Raw genomic sequence first — 23526 nt, 5'->3', positions numbered from 1 at the left:
TCACGTCACCTTTGACCGCTCCAAGATGGCAGCGCAGTCACGACATGAGTGATTGCGCATGCGCACTGCGCCTCCCGTAGGTGCTTTTTCCGGAAGAAGAAGTGACGCCATCAAGGCGGGCGGCAGAGCCGCACAGCGGAAAGCGGCGGCCGCCATCTTTGTTGGGGCCTGATGCCGGCCGAGAAGATGGCGCTGGACGGGCCCGAGCAGGTGCGGCGGGCTGGGCCGGGCTGGGGGCACCGGCGGAGCTCGGGGAGGGACTTGGGGCGCTCCGGGCTGCCCCAGGATGTGCTGCGGTTGGGGCTGCTCGGGGCCTGGCAGCGGCATGACTCGGCGGGTCTGGGGAAGGCGGAGGAGTCTGAGGGACGGGACCGGGACCGCGAGCGGGACTGAGACCGGGATGGGGATGGGATCGGGATCGGGACGGGGACCGGAACCGGGATGGGATCGGGATCAGAATCAGGATGGGGACGGGATCGAGACTGGGACGGGGAGCAGGAGCGGGGAGCTCGCAGGGAAACAGGAGCTGGGGCTGCTGTGGGCACCTGGGAGATGCGGGACTCGGCTCGGGGGTGTCGGGCAGGGGTGAGGGGTGGGAAGGGACACTCGGGACGGGGAACCGCGGACTGGGACCGGGATGAAAGAGGGGAAAAGAGGAGCCAGGAGCCGGCCCGGTGGTGGTGATGGGGGAACCGGGGTGCCGGGGGGTGTCGGTGACGCTGAGCTCTGCTGTCCCAGATGGAGATGGACGACGGGAAGGGCGGCTCGGGACTCCGGCAGTATTACCTGTCCAAGATCGAGGAGCTGCAGGTGAGCACAGCTGCGGGGGACACCGGGATGGGTGGTGTGCCCGTGTCCCTGCCTGTGTCCCTGCCCGTGTCTCAGGGCTGTGGGCAGGCAGGATCCTCCCTGGGGGCGCTGGGGACACGAGCTGGGGCTGTGCTCTGAGCTGGGTGTGCTCCTGTCCCTGTCCTAGCTGCCAGAGAGCAGGGCTGGATGGGATATTGGGAATTAGGAATTGTTCCCTGGGAGGGTGGGCAGGCCCTGGCACAGCTGTGGCTGCCCCTGGATCCCTGGCAGTGCCCAAGGCCAGGTTGGACATTGGGGTTGGAGCAGCCTGGGATAGTGGAAGGTGTCCTTGCTGTGGCAGGGCTGGGATGAGATGAGCTCTGAGATGTTTTCCAACCCAAACTATTCCACAATTCCGTGTGCTGGGTGTCCCTGAGCCCGAGGTTGCTCAGCAGAGCCTTTCTCTGCAGCTCATTGTGAACGAGAAGAGTCAGAACCTGCGGCGGCTGCAGGCACAGAGGAACGAGCTTAACGCCAAGGGTAGGGGCTGCAGCTCCTCCTGCTGCCCTGGGCTGGGCCTTGGGGACTCTGGGCTGGGTCTGGGTGCTCTGAGCTGGGTTTTGTGTGGTCTGGACTGGGCCTGAGGGGTTCAGGGCTGGGCTTTGGGGGCTCTGGGCAAGGCCTGGGGGCTCTGGGCTGGCCTGAGGAGTTCTGGGCTGGGCCGAGGGTCTTTGGGAGGCTCTGGGCTGGGCTTTGGGGGTTCTGGGCTCGGCCTGAGGGGCTCTGGGCTTAGTTTGAGGGGCTCTGGGCTGGGTCTGGGAGCTCTGGATTGGGCCTGAGGGCCTCTAGGTTGGTCTTTGGGGGGCTCTGGGCTGGGCTTTGGGGGGCTTCTGGGCTGGGCCTGGGGGTTCTGGGCTGGGCTTTGAGGCTCTGGGCTGGGCCTGAGGGGTTCTGAGCTGGGCCTTGGGGCCCCTGGGCTGGGCTTTGGGGGGCTCTGGGCTGGGCCTGGGGGTTCTGGGCTGGGCCTCGGTGCTCTGGGTTCGGGGCTCTGGGCTGGGCTTGGGGGTCTTTGAGGGCTCTAGGCTGCATCTGAGGGGCTCTGGGCTGGGTCTGGGCGTTCTGGACTGGACTTTGGGGGCTTTGGACTGGGCCTAGGGGTCTTTGGGGGTTCTGGGTTGGGCTTTGGGGCCTCTGGGCTGGGCCTGAAGGGTTCTGAGCTGGGCCTGGGGCTCTGGGCTGAGCCAGGGGACCTCTAGGCTGGGCCTGAGGTGTTCTGGGCTGGGCATGGGGGCTCTGGATTGGGCCTGAGGGGTTCTGGGTTGGGCTTTGGGGGGCTCTGGGCTGGCCTGAGGAGTTCTGGGCTGGGCCTGGTGGTTCTGGGCTGGGCCTTGGGGGGCCTCTGGGCTGGGCCTTGGGACCTCTAGGCCAGGCTTTGGGGGCTCTGGGCTGGCTCTGGGGGCTCTGGAGCTGAGCTGTCCCTCCGCAGTGCGGCTGCTGCGGGAGGAGCTGCAGCTGCTGCAGGAGCAGGGATCCTACGTGGGAGAGGTGGTGAGAGCCATGGACAAGAAGAAGGTGCTGGTCAAGGTACGAGGTGACAGGGCTGGGCTGGGGGACAGCCCCGTGTCCCCATAGGGATGGGACAGCTTGGGGACATGGGGTGGGAGCTCCTGGTGCAGAGGAGCTTGTTGGGATGGCTCTGCTGGACCTGGGGCTGCCCCAGTGGGGTTGGAGCTCCTGGTTCCTCCCAGGCATCCCCATGTCCCTCAGCAGGGAATTCCCAGGGAAATGAATCCTAGGGCTCTTTCCTCCTTTCCAGGTGCACCCAGAGGGGAAGTTCGTGGTGGATGTGGACAAGAACATCGACATCAATGATGTGAGTGCTGGGGGGCCAGCAGGGACACCCCAGAGTGGGCAGGGACACCCTGGGGCCAGCAGGGACACCCTGGGGCCAGCAGGGACACCCCAGGGATGGCAGGGACACCCCGGGCTCTGGCAGGGACACCCCGGGCTCTGGCAGGGACACCCCAGGCTCTGGCAGGGACACCCCAGGCTGGCAGGGACACCCCAGGCTGGCAGGGACACCCCAGGGATGGCAGGGACTCCCCAGGGACACCCCAGGGCGGGCAGGGACACCCCAGGGCGGGCAGGGACACCCCAGGCTGGCAGGGACACGCCTCTGAGTGCTGTCCCCACAGGTGACCCCCAACTGCCGCGTGGCGCTGCGCAATGACAGCTACACCCTGCACAAGATCCTGCCCAACAAGGTGGACCCGCTGGTGTCCCTCATGATGGTGGAGAAGGTCCCAGACTCCACCTACGAGATGATCGGGGGCCTGGACAAGCAGATCAAGGAGATCAAGGAGGTCATCGAGCTGCCCGTGAAGCACCCGGAGCTCTTTGAGGCTCTGGGCATCGCCCAGCCCAAGGCAAGTGCTGCTCTGGGGGGCCTGGGCTGGGCTGGGCTGTGCCCTGGGCAGGCTCTGAGGGGCTCTGTGCCCGTTCCAGGGGGTGCTGCTCTACGGCCCCCCCGGCACGGGGAAGACGCTGCTGGCGCGGGCTGTGGCCCATCACACCGACTGCACCTTCATCCGTGTGTCCGGCTCTGAGCTCGTGCAGAAGTTCATCGGGGAAGGTACCGTGTCCCTGTCCCTCTGGGAGCCTCAGGGATGGCACTGTGTCCCTGTCCCTCTGGGAGCCTCAGGGATGGCACTGTGTCCCTGTCCCTCTGGGAGCCTCAGGGATGGCACTGTGTCCCTGTCCCTCTGGGAGCCTCAGGGATGGCACTGTGTCCCTGTCCCTCTGGGAGCCTCAGGGATGGTACTGTGTCCCTGTCCCTCTGGGAGCCTCAGGGATGGCACTGTGTCCCTGTCCCTCTGGGAGCCTCAGGGATGGCACTGTGTCCCTGTCCCTCTGGGAGCCTCAGGGATGGCACTGTGTCCCTGTCCCTCTGGGAGCCTCTCAGGGATGGCACCATGTCTGTGTCCCTCTGGGAGCCTCTAGGGGAAAGTACCATGTCTGTGTCCTTCTGCGAGCCTTTCAGGGATGGCACCGTGTCCCTGTCCCTCTGGGAGCTCCTCAGGGATGGCACCGTGTCCCTGTCCCTCTGGGAGCCTCTCAGGGACCCTTGACCAGCCCCAACTCAGCAGACACCAGGGGGCAACCCTGACTCCCCTCTCTTGTGCCCTGAGGGTACTGAGGGCAGCCAGGCTGGCCACCTTTGCAGCAGAACATTGGTAGAAGATAAAGGGATGACTCTTAGCAGGGGTCAATCCAAGGTTTTATTCTAGGAGTCCCAAAGGAGCCCCTACACCTCAGGGGGTTCTGCCGAGAGCCCTGGAGATGTGCCAAGGTTACATTTAAAGGGAGGTGGAAACCCAAAGCAGAGAACATTTACTGACCAATGAGTGACCCTAAGGGATGGGTACTGGGGGATGGACATTTAGGACAGCGTTAATTCTGCCATTTAAATATAGGTTAGCCTGTTAATGGGGAGAGAGTCATAAAGTTCTTATATTTTTGTAGGGTAGAGCTTTAACACACTCTTTGTAAGGCTTGGGGGGGCTGAGCCCTGGCCTCTGGCTGATCACTCCAGGACCTGGACCGAAACTTCTAGATGGAGGGGATGAGATGCTGAGTGATGGACAGAGAGCCAGGGTGCGGGTTTGGGGGTGATCTCATCCAGGGAGAGGGATTACACAGGTAAAGGGAGGGGGGTACAGTCTGGGGAACCATTGGGAAAAACAATTTGGGAAAAATACAGGGATACAAAACAAAACTACTTTGAAGTATTACAAAGTATAAAAACACACTACAGCAGTACCTGGGTGGCTCTGGGGCTCCTGGGGCAGCATGGGCTCGGTGCCAGGCTGTGCCAGCTGTGCCAGGCTGACCCCGTGCCCGCAGGGGCCCGCATGGTGCGGGAGCTGTTCGTGATGGCGCGGGAGCACGCGCCCTCCATCATCTTCATGGACGAGATCGACTCCATCGGCTCCTCCCGCCTGGAGGGCGGCTCCGGCGGCGACAGCGAGGTGCAGCGCACCATGCTCGAGCTCCTCAACCAGCTCGACGGCTTCGAGGCCACCAAAAACATCAAGGTAGAGGGGCTGGCCCTGCCTGGGGTCCTGCCAGCCCTGCGGTGCCCGGGGTGGTGACAGCGTCCCCTGTCCCCTGTGCAGGTGATCATGGCCACCAACAGGATCGACATCCTGGACTCGGCCCTGCTGCGCCCCGGCCGCATCGACAGGAAAATCGAATTCCCCCCTCCCAACGAGGAGGTACCAGAGTCACCCCCTGCTGTCCCTGCTGTCCCCACCCTGTCCCTGGGAGCCATTCCCAGGCTCCAACCCTCCCTGTGCCCTGCTCCAGGCCCGCCTGGACATCCTCAAGATCCACTCGCGGAAGATGAACCTGACCCGGGGCATCAACCTGCGCAAAATCGCGGAGCTGATGCCGGGGGCCTCGGGGGCTGAGGTGAAGGTGAGCTGGGGACTCTGGGGACACGGGGCTGCCGTGGGGGGCACTGGCTGATGCTCCCCTCCTGTCCCCTCAGGGTGTGTGCACAGAGGCTGGGATGTATGCACTGAGGGAGAGGAGAGTGCACGTCACACAGGAGGACTTCGAGATGGCCGTGGCCAAGGTGGGTGCCAGGGGAGAGGTGGCACTGGGGGCACTAAGTGTCCTGGGTGGCATTTGCCAGGAGCACAGACAAGGGGGTTGTCACCACAGGAGTGACATGGGAGAGGCTGCTGAGCCCTCCCTGTGGTCTTGGGGTGTTTTTGGGGTAATTAACACCCAATCCGTTCCCTCCCCCAGGTGATGCAGAAGGACAGTGAGAAGAACATGTCCATCAAGAAGCTGTGGAAGTAACGGTGAGGCTGGAGCTGCTCCCTCTGTGCTGTGAATAAAGAGCTGCTGTGGCCAGGCCTGGGTACTGAGTTGGGGACTGATTTGGGGACGGGGTGGGGGCTGCAGGACACAGCACACACCCCACAGAGCTGCTGCTAACTGCTTTTATTAGAAAAGATCCAAAATAGACAAAAACTGGTTACACAAGAGGCAGAGCAGGAACCCCTGAGCCCAACCCTGGGAATCTGTAAACGCTCCCCCACCCGGAGCCTGCAGGGGGGCAAAGGCACTTCAGTGGGGTGGCAGTGGTGGCACTGCCCCCTGGTCCCCTCCTCCACCCAGTATCTCCAGTTTTTGGTGCCCCTGTGCCCCCACAGGCTCCTGGGGCAGAGCCAGCCCCTCTGCCCCCAAACCTCGTCAAGTCAAGTGGTTAATTATGGAATTCTGTAGAACAGCGGGAGGGGGGGAAGGAATAAACTGATTGTCACAAAATGAGCCTCAGCCCTCGGTTCCATATCCCCAGAGCAGCCCTGGGAGCCTCCCTGAGCCCCTGCAGAGCCCAGTGCAGGGAGAGGAACTCAATCAATATATTAATTAATTCATCAAATACAAACCCACTGTACAAAATGCTGCCTTTTTTTTTCTTTTTCGTGTTTTTTTTTTTGCTTTTTATATAAAACCTGTTCACAAAAATAGTGCAAAACGTCGGGGTAGGGGAGCTGGCGTTTGGAATGACGAACTTTGGTTGGTAGAAGAGGGGCAGGGCAGGGCCTGCGGGGCTCGGCTGGGGCTGGCAGCTCCTCCCTGGGCTCGGGCAGCGCTTCCCGGCTCCGGGGGGTTTGGGGGAGGGAAGGGACGCGATGCAAAGCGGAGGAGGCGCTGCGGGGGCCTGGGGGGAGCGGGGGCTCCGCAGTGCTCCAGCCCCGGGGGGTTCCCGCCCATCCCTCCAGGCACATGGGGCTTTGTGCAAGTGCTGTGGCTTCCAGTCGGTACCGTCCGGCTCGGGCAGCCCTAGGTCAGGCGGATCCCGAGCACTTGTTCCAGTTCCTGCCGGCGCTGCTGGACCTGGGGACACCATGGTGGTCAGGGAGGGACAGGGGACACTGCCCGGGCTCCCGGGGCGCTGTCACCGCCATCCCGACCCCATCCCCACCCCCGAGCTCACCTTGGCAAAGATGTGTCTGCCCACGGCCTCCTGCGCCCACGGCTGCTGGTAGAACTCGGCCCGCCGCTCCTCCTCGGGGTTCCCGATCACATCCGTGATGATCTGACCCGAACGGGGCAGGGCAGTGGGAGTGAGGGACCCAGAGGGGACCCAGAACCCTCCCTGAACTCTGGGACGGACCCAGACCCCTCCCTGAGCTCCATGAGGGATCCATGAGAGACCCAGACCCCTCTCTGAGCTCCGGGATGGACACAAATCCCTCCCTGAGCTCCAGGATGGAGCCAGACCCCTCCCTGAGCTCCATGAGGGATCTACGAGGGACCCACAGCCCTCCCTGAGCTCCGGGACAGACCCAGACCCCTCCCTGAGCTCTGGGATGGACACAAACCCCTCCCCGAGCTCCATGAGGAACCCAGACCCCTCTCTGAGCTCCATGAGGAACCCAGACCCCTCCCCCAGCTCCATGAGGAACCCAGAGCCCTCTCTGAGCTCCGGAATGGAGCCAGACCCCTCTCTGAGCCCCGTGAGGGATCCATGAGAGACCCAGGTCCCTCCCTGAGCCCCAAAATGGACCCACAGCCCTTCCTGAGCTCCAAGATGGACACAAACCCCTCCCTGAGCTCCAGGATGGACCCAGACCCCTCTCTGAGATCCATGAGGGACCCAGACCCCTCCCTGAACTCCAGGATGGACACACACCCCTCCCTGAGCTCCCAGGGAGGAACCCAGAGCCGTCTGTGAGCTCCATGAGGAACCCAGATCCCTCCCAGCCCCCCATTCTGCCCAGCCCCAGGTCTTCAGAATCACGGAATTGTTAGGGTTGGAAAAGACCTTCCACCCTTAGCCCAACACCACCACCACGTTCACCAGTGCCCCATGTCCCCAAGGGCCACATCCATGGTTCTGAACCCTCCAAGGATGGGGACTCCACCACTGCCCTTGGCTGGACAACCTCTTCCAGAAGACGTTTCTCCCAATATCCAACCTAAACCCCCCCAGAATTGTTCTCCTCTACCTTGAGGTCCCTCCTCTGGGATTTGATCCACTCCTGGATGAAATCCTGGGGGTTGTTGCTGAAGCTCAGCATGAAATCCCTCTGTGTCTTCAGCTGGTTGATGGACTCGATGGTCTCGTGGATCTGGGCAGGTGACAGGGGTCAGAGGAGCTGTGTCCACCCCCCAGGACACAGCTGTCCCCTGGCAGCGTCCCCTCCCACCTTGGCATCCAGGGAGGCGATTTCCTGCTGGTTGGTGGTGGAGGCCAGGAAATTGCTCATCTGGGCCTTGAGGGGATCGTCCACCTCCACATCGATGTCGTAGCAGGCTGTCTTCTTCTGGTCATTGGGGTCCACGCTGGGGGAATGGGTTGGGGGGTCCTGCTGAGCTGGGGGTGCATGGACCCCCAACAGCAACACCAGTGCCCCAGGAAGCCACAAATTTGGGGGTTCTTCCCCTCCCAGGTGACTTGTGCTGGTCCTTCAGGCTGGAGACCTCAAAGCCTCCTGTGCCCTCAGCTTATGGAGCCCCCCAGCCCTGGGGACACTGCTTGGCCCATGGAGGCCACAGCCCTGGGGACACAACCTGGCCCATGGAGCCCCACAGCCCTGGGGACACAACCTGGTCCATGGAGGCCACAGCCCTGGGGACACAACCTGGCCCATGGAGCCCCACAGCCCTGGGGACACTGCTTGGTCCATGGAGGCCACAGCTCTGGGGACACAACCTGGCCCATGGAGCCCCACAGCCCTGGGGACACAACCTGGCCCATGGAGCCCCACAGCTCTGGGGACACAACCTGGCCCATGGGGTCACCCAGCCCTGGGGACACTGCTTGGCTTACAGAGCCCTCCAGCCCTGGGGACAGTTCTGGGCTCACTCCCCACCATAGTGAGCACCCGTAGCACTGGGTACACAACCTGGCTCATGGACCCCCAGCCCTGGGGACAGTTCTGGGCTCACTCCCCACCCTCCTGAGCACCCCCAGCCCTGGGGACACCTCCTGGCCCACAGAGAGCCCCCAGCCCTGGGGACAGTGCTGGTCTCACAGACTCACCCAGCCCTGGGGACACCTCCTGGTCTGTGGAGCCCCCCAGTCCTGGGGACACTGCCCACTCTCCATCCCACGGGGCACCCCCAGTCCTGCAGACACTCCCCATCCCATGGAGCCCCTTCAGCCCCCTCCATTGCCCACCCAGTGCCCAGCCCAGGGCTGTGCCCTCACCTGATGGTGTGGTTGATGATGATGGGGTCTGGGTGCTGCAGGAGCCCTGCCAGCTTCATGGGGATCTCGGAGAAGCGCATGCGGACGCAGTTGAAGATCTGGGGGGCAAAGCAGAGCCTTGGGCACCCATGGCAGGGGCTCCCCTCACCTGTGCCCAGGGCACGGGCACAGCCAGAGCCTGGAGGGGCTGTGGGAGCTGTGAGGGGCCTTTCCCAGCTGGATGAGGGGGGAATGTGCAGGTACCTGGCGGAAGTAGCGGTTGCAGTTGATGAACTCCTTCTCGTGGCTGTCCTGCAGTTTGTTGTGTTTGATGTAGAGCCACAGGGCCTGCATGATGCTGGCCCTGGTCTGGGTGTGCACCCCCAGCAGCCGGGCCAGCCGTGGGTCCAGCTTGTACTGGGGGGGCTGTGGGGACAGCAGGGGTCAGCCATGGGAGCAGGCAGGATGGAAAAACCCCCAGAGCAGAGCCCAGCCTGACCCACCCCATCCTGTCACCAGCCCAGAGCACTGAGTGTCCTGGGACAGCTCAAGGGATGGTCACTCTCTGGGCACCTTGTCCCACTTTTTAACTCCCTTTCCATGGAGAAATTTCTGCTGCTGCCCAAAGAAAAGGCACTTAGGAGTCCCCCACAGCCCCTGTGGCTCCATGCTGGGAGCTCCCTGTGCTCCTTTCAATCCCTGCATCCCCCAACCCTCACCCAAAGCTGTGTCCCAGTTTTTAACTCCTTTTCCATGGAGAAATTCCTCTTGCTGCCCAAAGAAAAGGCACTTGGGAGTCCCCCACAGCCCCTGCGTCACTGTGGGTTCATGCCTGAGCTCCCTGTGCTCCTTTCAATCCCTGCACCCCAAAGCCTCATCCAAGGCCCTGTCCCAGTTTTTAACTCCCTTTCTATTAAGAAATTCCTCCTGCTGCCCAAAGAAGAAGGGGGGGCCTTCAGGAGTCCCCCACAGCCCCTGTGTCACTGTGGCTCCATTCCTGGAGCTCCCTGAGCTCCTTTCAATCCCTGCACCCCAAACCCTCACCCAAGGCCCTGTCCCAGCCCATCCCCACCCCTGGGTGCCCCCCAGGCCATACCTGGTGGTCCAACATGAGCAGCAGGGTGCACTTCACATTGACATCCCCGGGGCGCTTCACCTGGAAGCCGTCGGTCTCCTGGGTCGTGGGCATCCGGTGCCACTGCCGAGGACAACGGGGACACAGCTCAGGCAGGGCCATGGAATAACCCTGCCAGCTGGGCTGGGGCTCTGGGCAGGGCTGGCACAGCCTGGGGCACCCCTGGCAGCTCCTGGTCCCAGTGCTGGCAGCTCACAGCTCTCCCAGTCCCTCTCAGCCAGGCTGTGCCCCAGCACTGGGATGGAACTGGGGCAGTTCCAGCACTGGGGCAGTTCCAGCACTGGGATGGGCCGGGGCAGTTCCAGCACTGGGATGGGCCAGGGCAGTTCCAGCACTGGGGCAGTTCCAGCACTGGGATGGGCTGGGGCAGTTCCAGCACTGGGGCAGTTCCAGCACTGGGATGGGCCGGGGCAGTTCCAGCACTGGGGCAGTTCCAGCACTGGGATGGGCTGGGGCAGCTCCAGCCCTGAGTGCTCGACTCCCACAGCTTCTGGATCAATTCTGGAAGGGGATTCAGCCTCTCCACAGCATCTCCCAGGGCAAAAGCAGAAGCTGGGTGCAAGGAGAGCTCCAGGCAGGAGCACCCAAAGAAGCTCTGATCCCTCTCCCCAGCTCAGGGACAGGCAGGAGGGCAAACCCTCCTTCCCACAGGGCCCTGGGGTGAGGTTCTGCGGGATCAGCACCCTGTGGGGACCCAGCTGTGCCAGCCTGGGGGACAGCTGCCCCTAGGGTCACATCCCTGTCCCCACACAGCCCCAGCTCTAGCTCAGACCTGGGCTGGGAGAGGGCACAGCTGAGTTTTGCGAGGGACAAAAGGCATCCCTAAAGCTGAGCTGGGAATGCAGCAGTGTGGTCCCCATGGAAAGCCTGGCACTGCCCCAGCCCCAAAAACCTCCTCAGGCCCCTCTCCCAGCAGGACAGGCCCTGGGCTGAGAGCTGGGCACTCAGAGGGGCAGCACAGGGCCCCATTTCCCACTCCCAGCTCACCTCCACCAGGTGATTGTCCGGCCCGTAGAGCTCCTTATCCAGCTCGATCACGAGGCTCTTGAAGAAGGAGGAGAACTTCCTCTTCTGCTTGCTGGGCTGCAGACAGGGCAGCAGAGATTCCTGATCTCAAATCCAGCTCCAAAGTGGGGCAGGTGCTGCCCCAGCTGAGCTCTCAGCACAGCACTAGTGCTCCCAGCACCTTCTCATCCTTCCTGGATGTTCCTGATGGACCAGAGCTCCTCCTCCCACCTCATCCCTCCTGGATGATCCCCATGGACCAGAGTTCTTCCCACCACCACCACTCCATCCCTCCTGGATCCTGACCAGCTCCTCCCTCCCTCCCTCCTCCTGGATGCTCCCAATGGACCAGTGCTCCTCCCACCACCTGATCCCTCCTGGATGATCCCAATGCACCAGAGCTCCTCCCACCAGCACCTCATCCCTATCTCAGCTCCTCCTACCACCAGTCCATCCCTCCTGGATCCTGACCAGCTCCTCCCTCCCCCCGTCCCTCCCCCTGGATGCTCCTGATGGACCAGAGCTCCTCCCACAAGCACCTGATCCCTCCTGGATGATCCCTATGGACCACAGTTCTTCCCAACATCACCATATCCCTATCTATCACAGCTCCTCCCACTATCACTCCATCCCTCCTGGATCCTGACAGACCAGCTCCTTCCTCCCTCTGGATGATCCCTATGGACCAGAGCTCCTCCCACCACCATGAGTCCATCCCTCCTGGATCGTGACCAGCTCCTCCCTCCCCTTGGATGCTCCCAATGGACCAGAGCTCCTCCTACCATCACCTTCTCCCAATCCCAGCTCCTCCTACCCTCACTTCATCCCTCCTGGATCCTGACCAGCTCCTCCCTCCCCCTGGATGCTCCCGATGCACCAGAGCTCCTCCCTCCATCCCTGTGGCTCCTCACATCCTCCAGCAGCTTCCCCTCCACACGGAGCTCCCAGGAGGCCACACGTTCTCCCCCCTCTCCCTCCTCCTTGGCCGGGGTGAAGGTGTTGGAGATGTAAATCCTGAGCTTCCTCTTTTGCTGTGGAATGGGAACAGAGAGAGGCAGGATGGAGTGAGAGGGGTTGCAGCACCACCTCCAGCTCAGCATCACAGGAAAGGCCTCAGGGGTGGTTTAGGCTGGATATCAGGGAACATTTATCCATGGAAAGGGTTGGAAAATACTGGAATGGGCTGCCCTGGCCAGAGGTGGAATCCCCCATCCCAGAAACCCATGGGTATTCCACCTAGGAACACAGCTTAGGGTGATGGTTGGACTGGATGACCTCAAGGGATTTTTCCAACCCTAATTTTCCCACATTCCATGATTTCCAGCCCCTGCCAGGCCCAGCTCACCGTCAGGGGTTTCTTGATGGCCTCCTGGATCTCCATCCTCTTGCGGGCAATGGTTTGGTCCAGCTTGCGCTCGAAGGCCAGCAGGTCCATGTAGGCCTGGGACTCTGGGACCAGCTCCCTGATCTGGACATGGGAATGCTCAATCCCAGCCTGCTGGCATGGGCTGGACCCCCCCACAGCCCCAGCAGCCAGGGAGACACCAGGTGATGAGTCCAGCATCCAGTTTTTATTTTAAACCCAGCCTGGAGCCCTGCAAAGCTCTGCCCAAACCAGTCTGGAGCCTGTTGCTGCTCCCAGCAGCGTTCCTGCATGGAATGGAAGTCTGGAATCTTGAGAGGGACTCTTGGGGACCTCCTGAGATCTCCATCCCACCCCATTCCTGCTCCTTGCTTGCTCAGAGTCCAACCCCACAGACAGAAACACTCCAGGGTGGTTTGGGATTGCACAGAAACTCCCAGGGGGCAGGAGGGAACTCACGGAGATCCTCCCTTTTTGGGGACCCCCCCAACCCTGCAGCAGCTCAGCTCTGTGCCCCAGGCTGAGGTGACACTCACCCTCTGTGGCAGCACCTTGTCAGCCATCTTCCTCCTCTTCACCCTGGCAAACAGGAGAAATGAGAGCTCCCACAGGATGGACACTGGGAAAGGTTCTTCACCACCCCAGAGGTGCTGGCACTGCCCAGGCTCCCCAGGAATGGTCCCAGAGCTCCAGGAGGGTTTGGGGCAGGCAGGGGTGCCCAGGGTGGGAGTGTTGGGGGGTCTGGGCAGGGTCAGGGGTGGGACTGGATGAGCCTTGGGGGTCCATTCTCACTCAGGATATTCCTGGATGTTGCAGCCTGACACCAGGGAAGGAAATCCAGGTGATACCAAGGCAAAGGCAGGGCTGCAGGACAGAATTCCCAAATCTCCCCTCTCAAAGCAGCCATCCCATTCTCCCAGTGCTCCAACCTAAGGAACTACCCTTAAACCAGGAAATCCCTTAAACCCAGCTCAAACCAAGCCCTGCTGTGGTGGGGCTGAAATCCTGGGGAAATCCAGCGTGGCTGGATCCAACCCTGCCCTCTGCAGACTCCCATCACCCTGAGCCCACCCCAGTGCCCAGGCAGCTCCTGCTTAGCCTGGGCACAGCAGGGAATTCCCATTCCTCCAGCTGCACCTGGAGCAGCAGGATCACATAGGAGCAGTCCAGGAGAACTCTCCAGGAGAGGTCAGAGCCCTGCTCTGGAGCAGTTCCTGACCCATCCAACCCCTCCTCCTGCAGGGTCTGAACACCCAGGGCAGCTGGAAGCTCCTAATCCCTTGATCCAGCCCAGATGTGAGCCTGGCTGATCCCTGATCCCAGCCATGATGTCCCTGAGGGTGCCAGGCTGCTCCTGTCCCCAGCCCCAGCTCACTCCAGCTCTGCAGTGCTGGGATGGCCCAGGAGGGATCAGAAAGCCAAAGGAGCTGCCAGGGAAAGGAATGGGAGCTGAGCACCAAGGGATCCTGCCTGGAGATTCCAGGAACCAGAGAGGGATCAGCAGGGCTGGGAACCAGCGAGGAGCTGCTGGCAGAGCCCAAACAGTCTTGCCCTGAATGCAGCTCCAGGGAGCATCCCCAAAATCTGCCAGCCCCATCCCACACTTCCCAAAATCTTTCAGCCTCATCCCACACTTCCCAAAATCTTTCAGCCTCATCCCACACTTCCTAAAATCTGCCAGTCCCACCCCACACTTGCAGCCACATCTGCGCCTGCCAGAGCCACCAGGCAGCCCTGGGAGGATGAAGAAGACCCCCAGGAGCTGCTGCTGGAGACCCCACGAGGTTCTTTGGTTCCTGGTGTGGAGATCAGAGTGAGAGGAAGCTGCAAAGTGAAGAATCTCTGCCTCCAACCCAGAACATCCCGTTCCCAAGCTCTGGCAGGTGCCAGGCTGGAGGAAAACCCTGCTGGTGCCCCCCTCTGCAGCAGGACAGGAGCTGTGGCACTCTGCATGATGTGACACTTGAGTGGGGACCTGGAGAGGCTTTGGGGTCTCAAAGAGAGTCAAACTCTGACTGCACCCAGCCCTGGGATCCCTGTCCTGAATGGAATTACATCCATTTATACAGCTCTGTGTCTGCAGTGACATCTCATTGATATCTACATTGATATTAAATAATATTTATATTTATACAGGTATTTCCTGAACAGGGCTCTCCTGTGCTCTGGGGAAGTTTCCCAGCAGAAGATCCTGTTGGGAATGAATTATTGTACCTGCTCCTGGCACAGATGATGATGATGATTATTATTATTATATTAACATGTTATTATATTATTATTGATAATTAATATTATAATATGGATAATATAATTATATTTTTTTATTAATTATTAGCAGTTCAGGAGGAAAATAGGAGGTGAAACACAACCTGGCTGCACTGAGAAGCAGGGATGCAGCTCCCACGGATTAGTGTGGTAGTGTGAGCTGTACCTGCTCCTGGCACAGCTTATTATTATTATATTATACTATATACTATATCCTATACTATATATAATATATAATATATAATATATAATATATAATATATAATATATAATATATAATATATAATATATATATAATATATATGATTATGATATATGATATATGATAATGATATATGATATATTATATAGTATATATGATATATGATATATTATATAGTATATATTATTAGCTGCTCCTGGCTCAGTTCAGGTGGAAAACAGGAGCTGAAACAGCCTGGCTGCATTGAGAAGCAGGGATGCAGCTCCCATGGATTACTGTGGTAGTGTGAGCTGTACATGCTCCTGGCATAGATGATAATTATTATTTTTTATTTAATTATATTAATTATTAGCAGCTCCAGGCTCAGTTCAGATGGAAAACAGGAGGTGAAACACAATGCATGGAATGGAACCTGGCTGCACTGAGCAGCAGGGATGCAGCTCCCATGGATTAGTGTGGTAGTCTGGGAATGTTCAGGAGCTTGGAGCACCCTGGGAGTGGAAGGAGCCCTGGGGTGGGAATGGATGGGCTCTGGGGTGGGAATGGATGGGCTCTGGGGTGGGAATGGATGGGCTCTGGGATGGGAATGGATGGGCTCTGGGATGGGAATGGATGGGCTCTGGGATGGGATTGGATGGGCTCTGGGGTGGGAATGGATGGGCTCTGGGGTGGGAATGGATGGGCTCTGGGATGGGATTGGATGGGCTCTGGGGTGGGAATGGATGGGCTCTGGGGTGGGAATGGATGGGCTCTGGGGTGGGAATGGATGGGCTCTGGGGTGGGAATGGATGGGCTCTGGGGTGGGAATGGATGGGCCCTGGAATGGGAATGGATGGGCCCTGGTGTGGGACTGGGAATGTTCCGGAGCTTGGAGCACCCTGGCAGTGGAAGGAGCCCTGGGGTGGGCCGGGATGGGCTCTGAGGTCCCTCCACCCCCCACCCCTGATTTCCCAAAGTGCAGCAGGACCCAGCAGGACCCAGCAGTTCCCCCCCCCCCCGTGACCCCCCCGGGGTGGGACACTCCAGCCTTACCCTCTCCGGGGAGTGGCCATGGGGGGCTGTGCCTGGGGGGTCAGCAGGCGCTTCCTGAAGGGATCCATCATGGCCTGGGGCAGGCCGGGCCGCAGCGGGGTCCCTGCTCCGTACGGGGGTGCCCCCGGGGGTCCCACCTGCAGCCCTGCCATGGGCATCCTGCCCCCGGGGGGCATCCCAGGGCGCTGCTGCAAATGGGGACGGGGTCAAACGGGATCCTGGCTGTGGTGGCACCCACCTCTGTGCCACCCACCTCTGTGCCATCCAACTCTGTGTCACCCACCTCTGTGTCACCCACCTCTGTGTCACCCACCCTGGGTGCCACCCACCCTGGGTTCCATCCACCCTTGACGCCACCCACCCTGGGTGCCATCCACCCTCAGTGCTACCCACCTCTGTGCCACCCACCCTGGGTGCCATCCAGCTTGGTGCCACCCCCTCTATGCCATCCTGCCATCCACTTCTGTGCCACCCACCTCCGTGCCACAAACCCTGGGTGTTACCCACCCTCGGTACCACCCACCCTAGGTGCCATCCCCTTAGTGCCACTCACCCTGGGTGCCACCCACCCTCAGTGCCACCCTCCCTGGCTGCCATCCACCTCTGTGCCACAAACCCTGGGTGTTATTACCCACCCTCGGTGCCACCCACCCTTGGTGCCATCCACCTCTTTGCCATCCACCCTTGGTGACATCTACCCTGGGTGCCACCCATCTCTGTGCCACCCACCCTGGGTGCCATCCATCTCTGTGCCACCCACCCTGGGTGCCATCCACCCTGGGTGCCACCCATCTCTGTGCCACCCACCCTAGGTGCCATCCCCTTAGTGCCATCCACCTCTGTGCCACCCATTCTTGGTGCCACCCACCCTGGGTGCCATCCCCTTGGTGCCACCCACCCCAGGTCTGTGCCATCCACCCTCGATGCCATCCACCTTCGTACTACCCCCTTGGTGCCATCCACCCTCAGTGCCACCCCCTTGGTGCCACCCCTTCCCCCCGGCGCCTCCTGGCCCAGGGCAGGCAATGCCAGCAGGAGCTGCAGGAGGCTCTGGGAAAGCAGGACCAGGAGAGGCCAAGGAGAGCTGGGGAGCCTGGCCTGGCAGCACTGGTGCTAAACTCAGGCCCTGTGCCAGCCCCAGAGCAGCACCAGGGCACTGCCAGCAGTGTCCCCACCCTGGGGACCCCGTGGGTTCCTCTCTGGGCAGCAGCAGAGCAGGGGGAGCAGGGCAATCCCAATCCCAGCTCCTCCCACAGGGATGGAGGAGGCAGCAGCTCCCCCCTGGCAGCACCAGCCCCCTCCTGCCCCTTCCAGGGACACACAGAGGGAATTTGGGAGCCACAAAAGGGGTCCCAGCCCTGGCAGCCACTCTGCACCCTCAGAGCAATGATTGGTGCCCCAGGTGCCACCAGGTCGTGCCACCAGGACACACCAGGCACCCCTCCTGCTCCACCCGGGGATCCTCTGATCCTCAGCTCCCCCTGCCAAGGGGGGAGGCTGCGAGAGCCACCGAGCCAGCAGAGCAACATTTCTGCCCTGCCCCAGGCTCCCGACGTGCCAGGACATCCCCACAGCCCAGCAGGGCAGGGAGCCAAGGAACAACCTCACTACTCCCTGCACACAGGGATACATGTGGGAGCAATGCCTGGATGCAGGGCTGGGAGTGTGGGATGCAGCCAGCCTGCCCTACACTGCTCAGAGGGTTGGTTTGATGGAGCTGCAGCCTAAAAAACCCCAAAAATCACCCCCAGCTCTGTGAAAAGCAGAGGGACACAAAGCCAAGAGTCTGAGCTGCCCCTGGAGCCTGTGGCAGATGCCGAGAGGAGAAATGTTCCAGGCAGGATCAGGGCAGCAGCAGGGCCCCAGGATTAGGGCTGCACGTGGAAGCTCAAACCCTCCAGGCCAGGCTGAGCCTGTTACACAACAAACAGCACAAGCAGCAGCACACAGGCTGCACAGCCTTTGAACAGCCAGGGCTCTGACCCTCCCTTCCCCAGGGCAGGAGGCTCCTTGTTCCTGCTCCCAGATGTTCCTGCTCAGCCCCATTTGTGCAGCTTCTCGTGACTCTGGCACCTCTCTGTGCCAAAACCACGAGGCCAGGCCCAGTTTCTCGGGGTTTATCAAGAAATCCGTTGTGGCAGGGCCGGGTGGACCCACAGCCTGTACAGCACCACAAACCACAGTGGATGTTGTTCTGCTGCTCAGCTCCAGCAGCACCGGGAAACCCAAACCTGTGCTGACACCTGTCAGGACTTCTGAAAAGCAGAGAAACCCCAGAAGGAGCTGGGAAAGTTTTAATTTGAAACTCCTGGGGCCCCAGAGCAGCTGAGTGCAGAGGCTGGGCTGGAAGCAGAGTCTGGAGGCAGCAGGAGCAGGAAATGGCTCCCAGGGAAAGCCTGCCCCGGTGTTCATCAGCGCCTGGAGGGCCAGGGAGGCTCCACAGCCCCAGAGACATTCCCTGTCCTGGGAATGCTGTCAGGAGCTTGCCTGGAGCTGCCCCAGCTCCTCTCCTTTAGTCAGAGCAGCCCTGAGGTCTCTCCTCCCTCCCTCTGCCCCTCCATGGAGCACATTTTGGATCTACCCCTAAAGGGAGAGATTTGGAGGCTTGAGTCTCTGACAGCTCCACATCCTGGGCAAGGTCTCCTGTGTGTCCAGCTGCTCCTTCCAGGGCTCCACTGAGACAATTCCATTGGCAGGGAGAGGTTCAGCACAAGGACACACAGATTTGTCACACTTTAACTTCACCAAACCATCTGAGAAGCATCAGCCACAGCTCAGCTGCCAGGGAGCGACTTCCAGCCCACCAGGGACCCACCCCGGACTGCCTGGAAGAGCAATAAGGGGAGGGCAGAACCCTCCACATGGAATTTTCCTCTCAGTTTACTCTCAGGATTTTCAAATTTGCACCAGAGAAGCCTCTTGGCTCAGTCACCAGTGCCTGGGGCAGATCTGTTCCCAAATCCTTCTCACACAAGCCCAGCCTAAAACCTCCAGCCAAGCCAGGAAGCAGCACCACAGCCTGGGGGCGAAGCCTGTCTGGAAATTCCCAGGATGCAGAGGGCTTAAACTCAGGAAATTCGATTAAACCAGCCCTGAGCAGGAGCTCATTCCTGCCCAGCACCCCCAGTGCCTGTGGCACCCCCAGGCCCGCCCTGTCCCCTCCCCTCCGAGGGGCAGACAAAGGGCAAACCCTGCAGGCTCAGCGGGAGGAAGAGCCTGGATCCCATCCAGAGCTCCCTGCAGAGCCTCTGCAAATGGGACAGTGAGCAGCTCGTGTTTGCTCCCTGCCAGGGACGGGGCTGTGCCCGGGGTTCATGCCATGGCACTGCTCTGCCCACGGGCCTGGGGCAACTCTGCCCAGAACCGGCCCCGGCTGAACCCAGAGTAGCTGGGAGGGTCCCTGAGGGATGTCTGCTGGCATGGCAGGAGCCTCTGCGCCTGCCAAAGGTCTCTGATTGAGGAGGGACAGCCCAGAAATCGGGGGCTGACAGCAGGAAGGAGAAGCAATAAATCCCAGCATGGATCTGCAGGAAGAGAGAGAGCTTGAGGCAAAGCAGGAATTCTGCAAATAGCTCCAGAGCTTGTTCATGGCCCTTCCAGCACCCTGGCTCTTTCCTGCACCTCCCCAGCCCCTCCTGTGCTGCTCAAGGATCCAGCTCTGCACAGGGACAGGAACCAGAGCTCACATCCATCCTCACCCTGGGCTCTGGAGCACAGCCTGGCCCAGCACCAACAGCTCTGCTGCAAGTTCCTCCCCTCGTGCCCAGGCAGCAGCACTTCCCACAGGGACACAAAAACAATCCCTGCTTCAACAGGGCTCCAGCTCCACGCTGGGCTGGGCTCCAGGAGAGCTCTGCTGCCCAGGGCTTGGCGTGGATTGGGATCATGAGCCCCCTGCACACCCCAAAAGAGTGGTTTTCCCCTTTGTTCCTCCTTATCTGTGAGCAAATCCATCATGGGAAAGTGCCAGGGAGAGCCCGGGCTGGTGCTGGCACAGACCTTGAGCTGGGAGGTGCTGCTGGGATGGAGATGCTGCAAACCCTGCTGCGGCTCCCTGCAAACCCCAAACCCCTCACACTTGGAAAAGCTCCGTGCTGGACACAGGAGGAGCTCCAGGAGCCAGATCTGAGCTGTAAAGCTGACATGAGGAAGTGGTAAATCAAAAGGAGAAGGGCACAGCACAGACACAGCCCCCAGCAGAGCCAGGACACATCCTGGAATGTCTCCAGCAGCAGCAGAGCTGGGCTGGCCAAACCTGCCTGTCCACAGCCCTGCAGCTGGAGCCCTGAATGTCCCAGGGCAGGGGAAGGAGAGGGCACAGGGATTCAGGAACAGCAGCAGGAACAAGGAACAAAGGTGCTGGGGAGGAGCAGCCATGGCCTGGCACAAACCCTGCCCGTGGTGCTCCTGCAGGGCCAAACCTCCTGGGGGGCTCCTGTGGAAGCAGAGGGAGCAGCAGGGCTGGAGGAGCTGCTGCTCCCCCTGCCCTGTCACGTTTCCCAGAGCAGCAGAGCGTGCCTGGGCTCTGCCCTGCCCTCCTCCCCCTGCTCCAGAGGACACTGTCCATCTGCTTTGGATCAGGCTGGAAGCAGCTCCGGGCTGGGGCTCTGATGAAACCTGCCTTGGAAAGCCTGTCCCTGGGGAAGGGTGGGGTTCTCCAGCCCCAGCAGCCTTCTGGAACAGCTCCAGCCCTGCCTGCTGGCCCCTGGTCCCCGCCATGAGCAGGAACACGGCTCTCCCTGCTCCCCAAGGGGGCATTTCTCCCACACTGCACCCTCTCCAGCATGTCCAGGCCTCCCCAGTTTCACCTGGCACAACATCCCACACTTGTTCAGCTCCTCCATGGATTTCTCCATGAAGCACATATCTCCTTCCCACTGCCCAGGGACAGGATCACAGAGCTGCTTCCAGCCTTGGGAATGCTCAGGCTGCTGCAGCCTCCTGGCCAGGGAATCCAGGCCCTGTCCTCCCAACATGTGCCAATAAAATCCATTTAACGGGCACCTAATTCTGCATCAGCCGAGGGTAACTGCAAGGTCAGAGTGCTGAGTTCCAAGGTCTCATCCCACGCTGTTCCAGGCCATGGTGTTAACCCCAAAACTTGGGAAAAACTCTTCTAAACCTGAAACCAGCACCTGAAAAACCAGGAAAGCTCCTTCCTGCTGAACTCCCATGGAACCTGGCTGCTGGGGCTCAGCCTCGTGGCTCCAGGGGCAGGGAGAGGGATCAGGATGGGCCCCACCAGCCCTGATGTTCCTGCTCCAGGCATGGCACGGGCCCCTGGCTGCTCTGGAAACATCAGCTCCCACCAAAGCTGCCCCCTGGATTCCCTGCCTGGGCAGCCAGGAAATCCCCAGCAGGCACACAAGGATGTCCAAGGATGAGCATATGTTTAATAATCCCAAGATTAGAGCTCCTAAGCCCTCACTGCCCTGGCCAGGGCCTCTTCTGTCTCCTGGAGCCCAAACAACGCAGCTCTTCCTAAAACTGGGACAGACCCAAGCCCTGGGGGGATGGCAGGGAAGGGAGGGGCTGTTTTGCTCAGCCTGGGAATTGCAAAACAAAAGGCAGAGACCCTCGGGATCCTCTCCTTTCCCAGGCTCAGCCAGAGGCCACGGGGGCTGATCCTGCTGCGCCAGCGGTGCCGGACACCGCGGGGACATCAACATGGGGACAGCACATCACATCACCGAGGGGACATCGCCCCCTGCCCCCGACACCTGCTGCCAGCCCAGCAGCATCTGCCAGCCCTGTTTACTCCCAGCTGGATTTTGCACCCTGCACATGGAAGGTCAGGCGGTGCCCCCGCCTCGAGTTACCAGCGGCTCATGCTCGGCCAGCTCAGCTTCCAACAGCATTTCTGAAGGCTGCAGGAGGAAGTTGTTTCCTTCTCCTGTGTTAAGGAGCCGGAATTTCCCTGAGCTCGGTTTATTTCCTGAGTTTTAAATCATGTAAATCAGGCACGGCTCTGGAGGAGGCAGGGGTGGCCCAGGAGAACGTGTTGCACAACGGGGCTCCTCCATTTCCAGCCTGCCTGGAAAACTGAGCTGCACATCTGAAAACTCAGCCCAAAGTACTCAGCACAAGCTTGGGAGTGAACTGGGAAGCCGGGTGGGCGAGGGGGAGTAGGAATGTGTGTCAGGATACACTTCTTACTGCTGGAATAGCATAGAAACACGGAATTGTGTGGGAAGGGACCTTAAACCCACTCAGTGACACCCCTGCCATGGCAGGGACACCTTTCCACTATGCCAGGCTGCTCCAACCCCATCCAGCCTGGCCTTGGGCACTGCCAGGGATCCAGGGGCAGCCCCAGCTGCTCTGGGCACCCTGTGCCAGGGCCTGCCCACCCTCACAGGGAACAATTCCCAGTTCCCAATTCCCAATCTTCCATCCATCCCTGCCCTCTGGCACTGCGAGCCATTCCCTGTGCCCTGTCCCTGCAGGCGCTTGTAAACACAGTTCTTACTTCCTGAATTTACTTGTAAAAGATGCCAGGCTCAAAACTGAGTGATTTCACATGCTCTCGGAGGGCTGCTCGTTGTTTTGATTTACTTTCCCCAACATTATTTGATTTACTTTCCCCAACATCACCGAGCGCCCGCTCCCCTCTCCCACCGCCAACCCAGCCCGCTCTTCCGGAGCGCACACCGAGGATACTCCGAGGTTACACCGAGTTACATCTGCACACCACGCGTTCCCTCCGCCTTTGGCAAGGACACGAACGCGCCCCCGGCTCGGTGCCGGGGGATGGGAAGGGCCGGGCAGGGCCGAGGAGGCTGCGGAGCCGGATCGGGCCCGGGGCCCACGGCAGCGACCCCGGCCGGGCCCGGCTCACCCGCTGCGGGACGGGACGGGCCCGGCCCAACTTTGAGCGGGCTCTGAGGATGCAAAGTGAGAGCAGGGAGCAGAAAGGTGTCCTGGCTAACAGGGAGCTGTCCCGGCTAACGGGGGCAGCAGAACGGCCGCACCGGGGGTGCCGGGCCCGCTCCGGGCGATGCCGGCCAGGCCCGGCCGCGCTGCCCCCGGAAGGCCCCGCCGGCCCGCCCGGCCACCCCAGCGCTGTCCCGGTGCCCCCCGCAGCCCTCCCGGCAGCCCGGGGCTCTCACCTGGTACTGCGCGGCGGCCGGGCCCATGGCGCGGTAGCCCGGGGCGGCGGCGGGCGCGGGGCTGGGGCCGCGCAGGAGGGCGGTGCCGGGCCCCGGGGCCGGCGGGGCGGCCGAGGGGGGCAGGGGGCTCAGCGGGAAGGCGCCGCGCCCGGCCATGGCGGGGCCGCAGCGGACGGGACGGGGCGGGGCGGAGAGGCCCCGGCGGCGGTGGCGGCTCCGAGCGGCGGCGGCGCCGGAACGGGAACGGGAACAGCTCCGCGCCCGCCGCCTCAGGCCCCGCCCCTCGGCATAGCCCCGCCCCCGGCAGCGTCCCGCCCCTACATAGCCCCGCCCCGGCAGAGTCCCGCCCCGGCATAACCCCGCCCACCGCGGGAGCCCCGCCCATCTCCGCCTCAGGCCCCGCCCCCGCAGTGCAAC

General features: G+C 61.2%; 2 protein-coding genes across 2 annotated transcripts; one reads left to right on the top strand and one right to left on the bottom strand.

Annotated features, from left to right (window-relative positions):
* Nucleotides 1-120: 120 nt before the first annotated feature.
* PSMC5 (proteasome 26S subunit, ATPase 5) lies at nucleotides 121-6277 on the top strand. Its single transcript, XM_058820748.1, has 12 exons — nucleotides 121-210; nucleotides 739-810; nucleotides 1260-1329; nucleotides 2276-2373; nucleotides 2606-2662; nucleotides 2985-3215; nucleotides 3295-3421; nucleotides 4693-4883; nucleotides 4965-5063; nucleotides 5155-5265; nucleotides 5339-5425; nucleotides 5602-6277. The coding sequence occupies exons 1-12, from the start codon at nucleotides 172-174 to the stop codon at nucleotides 5653-5655; spliced, it is 1236 nt and encodes a 411-aa protein (XP_058676731.1). The 5' UTR covers nucleotides 121-171; the 3' UTR covers nucleotides 5656-6277.
* On the bottom strand, nucleotides 5785-23227 carry SMARCD2 (SWI/SNF related, matrix associated, actin dependent regulator of chromatin, subfamily d, member 2). The gene is made up of 13 exons (XM_058820746.1): nucleotides 23110-23227; nucleotides 16001-16188; nucleotides 13038-13080; nucleotides 12484-12606; nucleotides 12050-12169; nucleotides 11121-11216; nucleotides 10095-10196; nucleotides 9263-9424; nucleotides 9020-9117; nucleotides 8016-8151; nucleotides 7815-7937; nucleotides 6800-6901; nucleotides 5785-6699 (listed from the first exon to the last, which is right to left on the bottom strand). The coding sequence occupies exons 1-13, from the start codon at nucleotides 23134-23136 to the stop codon at nucleotides 6646-6648; spliced, it is 1374 nt and encodes a 457-aa protein (XP_058676729.1). The 5' UTR covers nucleotides 23137-23227; the 3' UTR covers nucleotides 5785-6645.
* Nucleotides 23228-23526: the final 299 nt, after the last annotated feature.

Source organism: Ammospiza caudacuta, chromosome 27, assembly GCF_027887145.1.
Source record: "Ammospiza caudacuta isolate bAmmCau1 chromosome 27, bAmmCau1.pri, whole genome shotgun sequence".
Lineage (NCBI taxonomy): Eukaryota > Metazoa > Chordata > Aves > Passeriformes > Passerellidae > Ammospiza > Ammospiza caudacuta.
The sequence above is the reverse complement of the archived record's forward strand: the minus strand, read 5'-3'. Positions and strand labels throughout refer to the sequence as shown.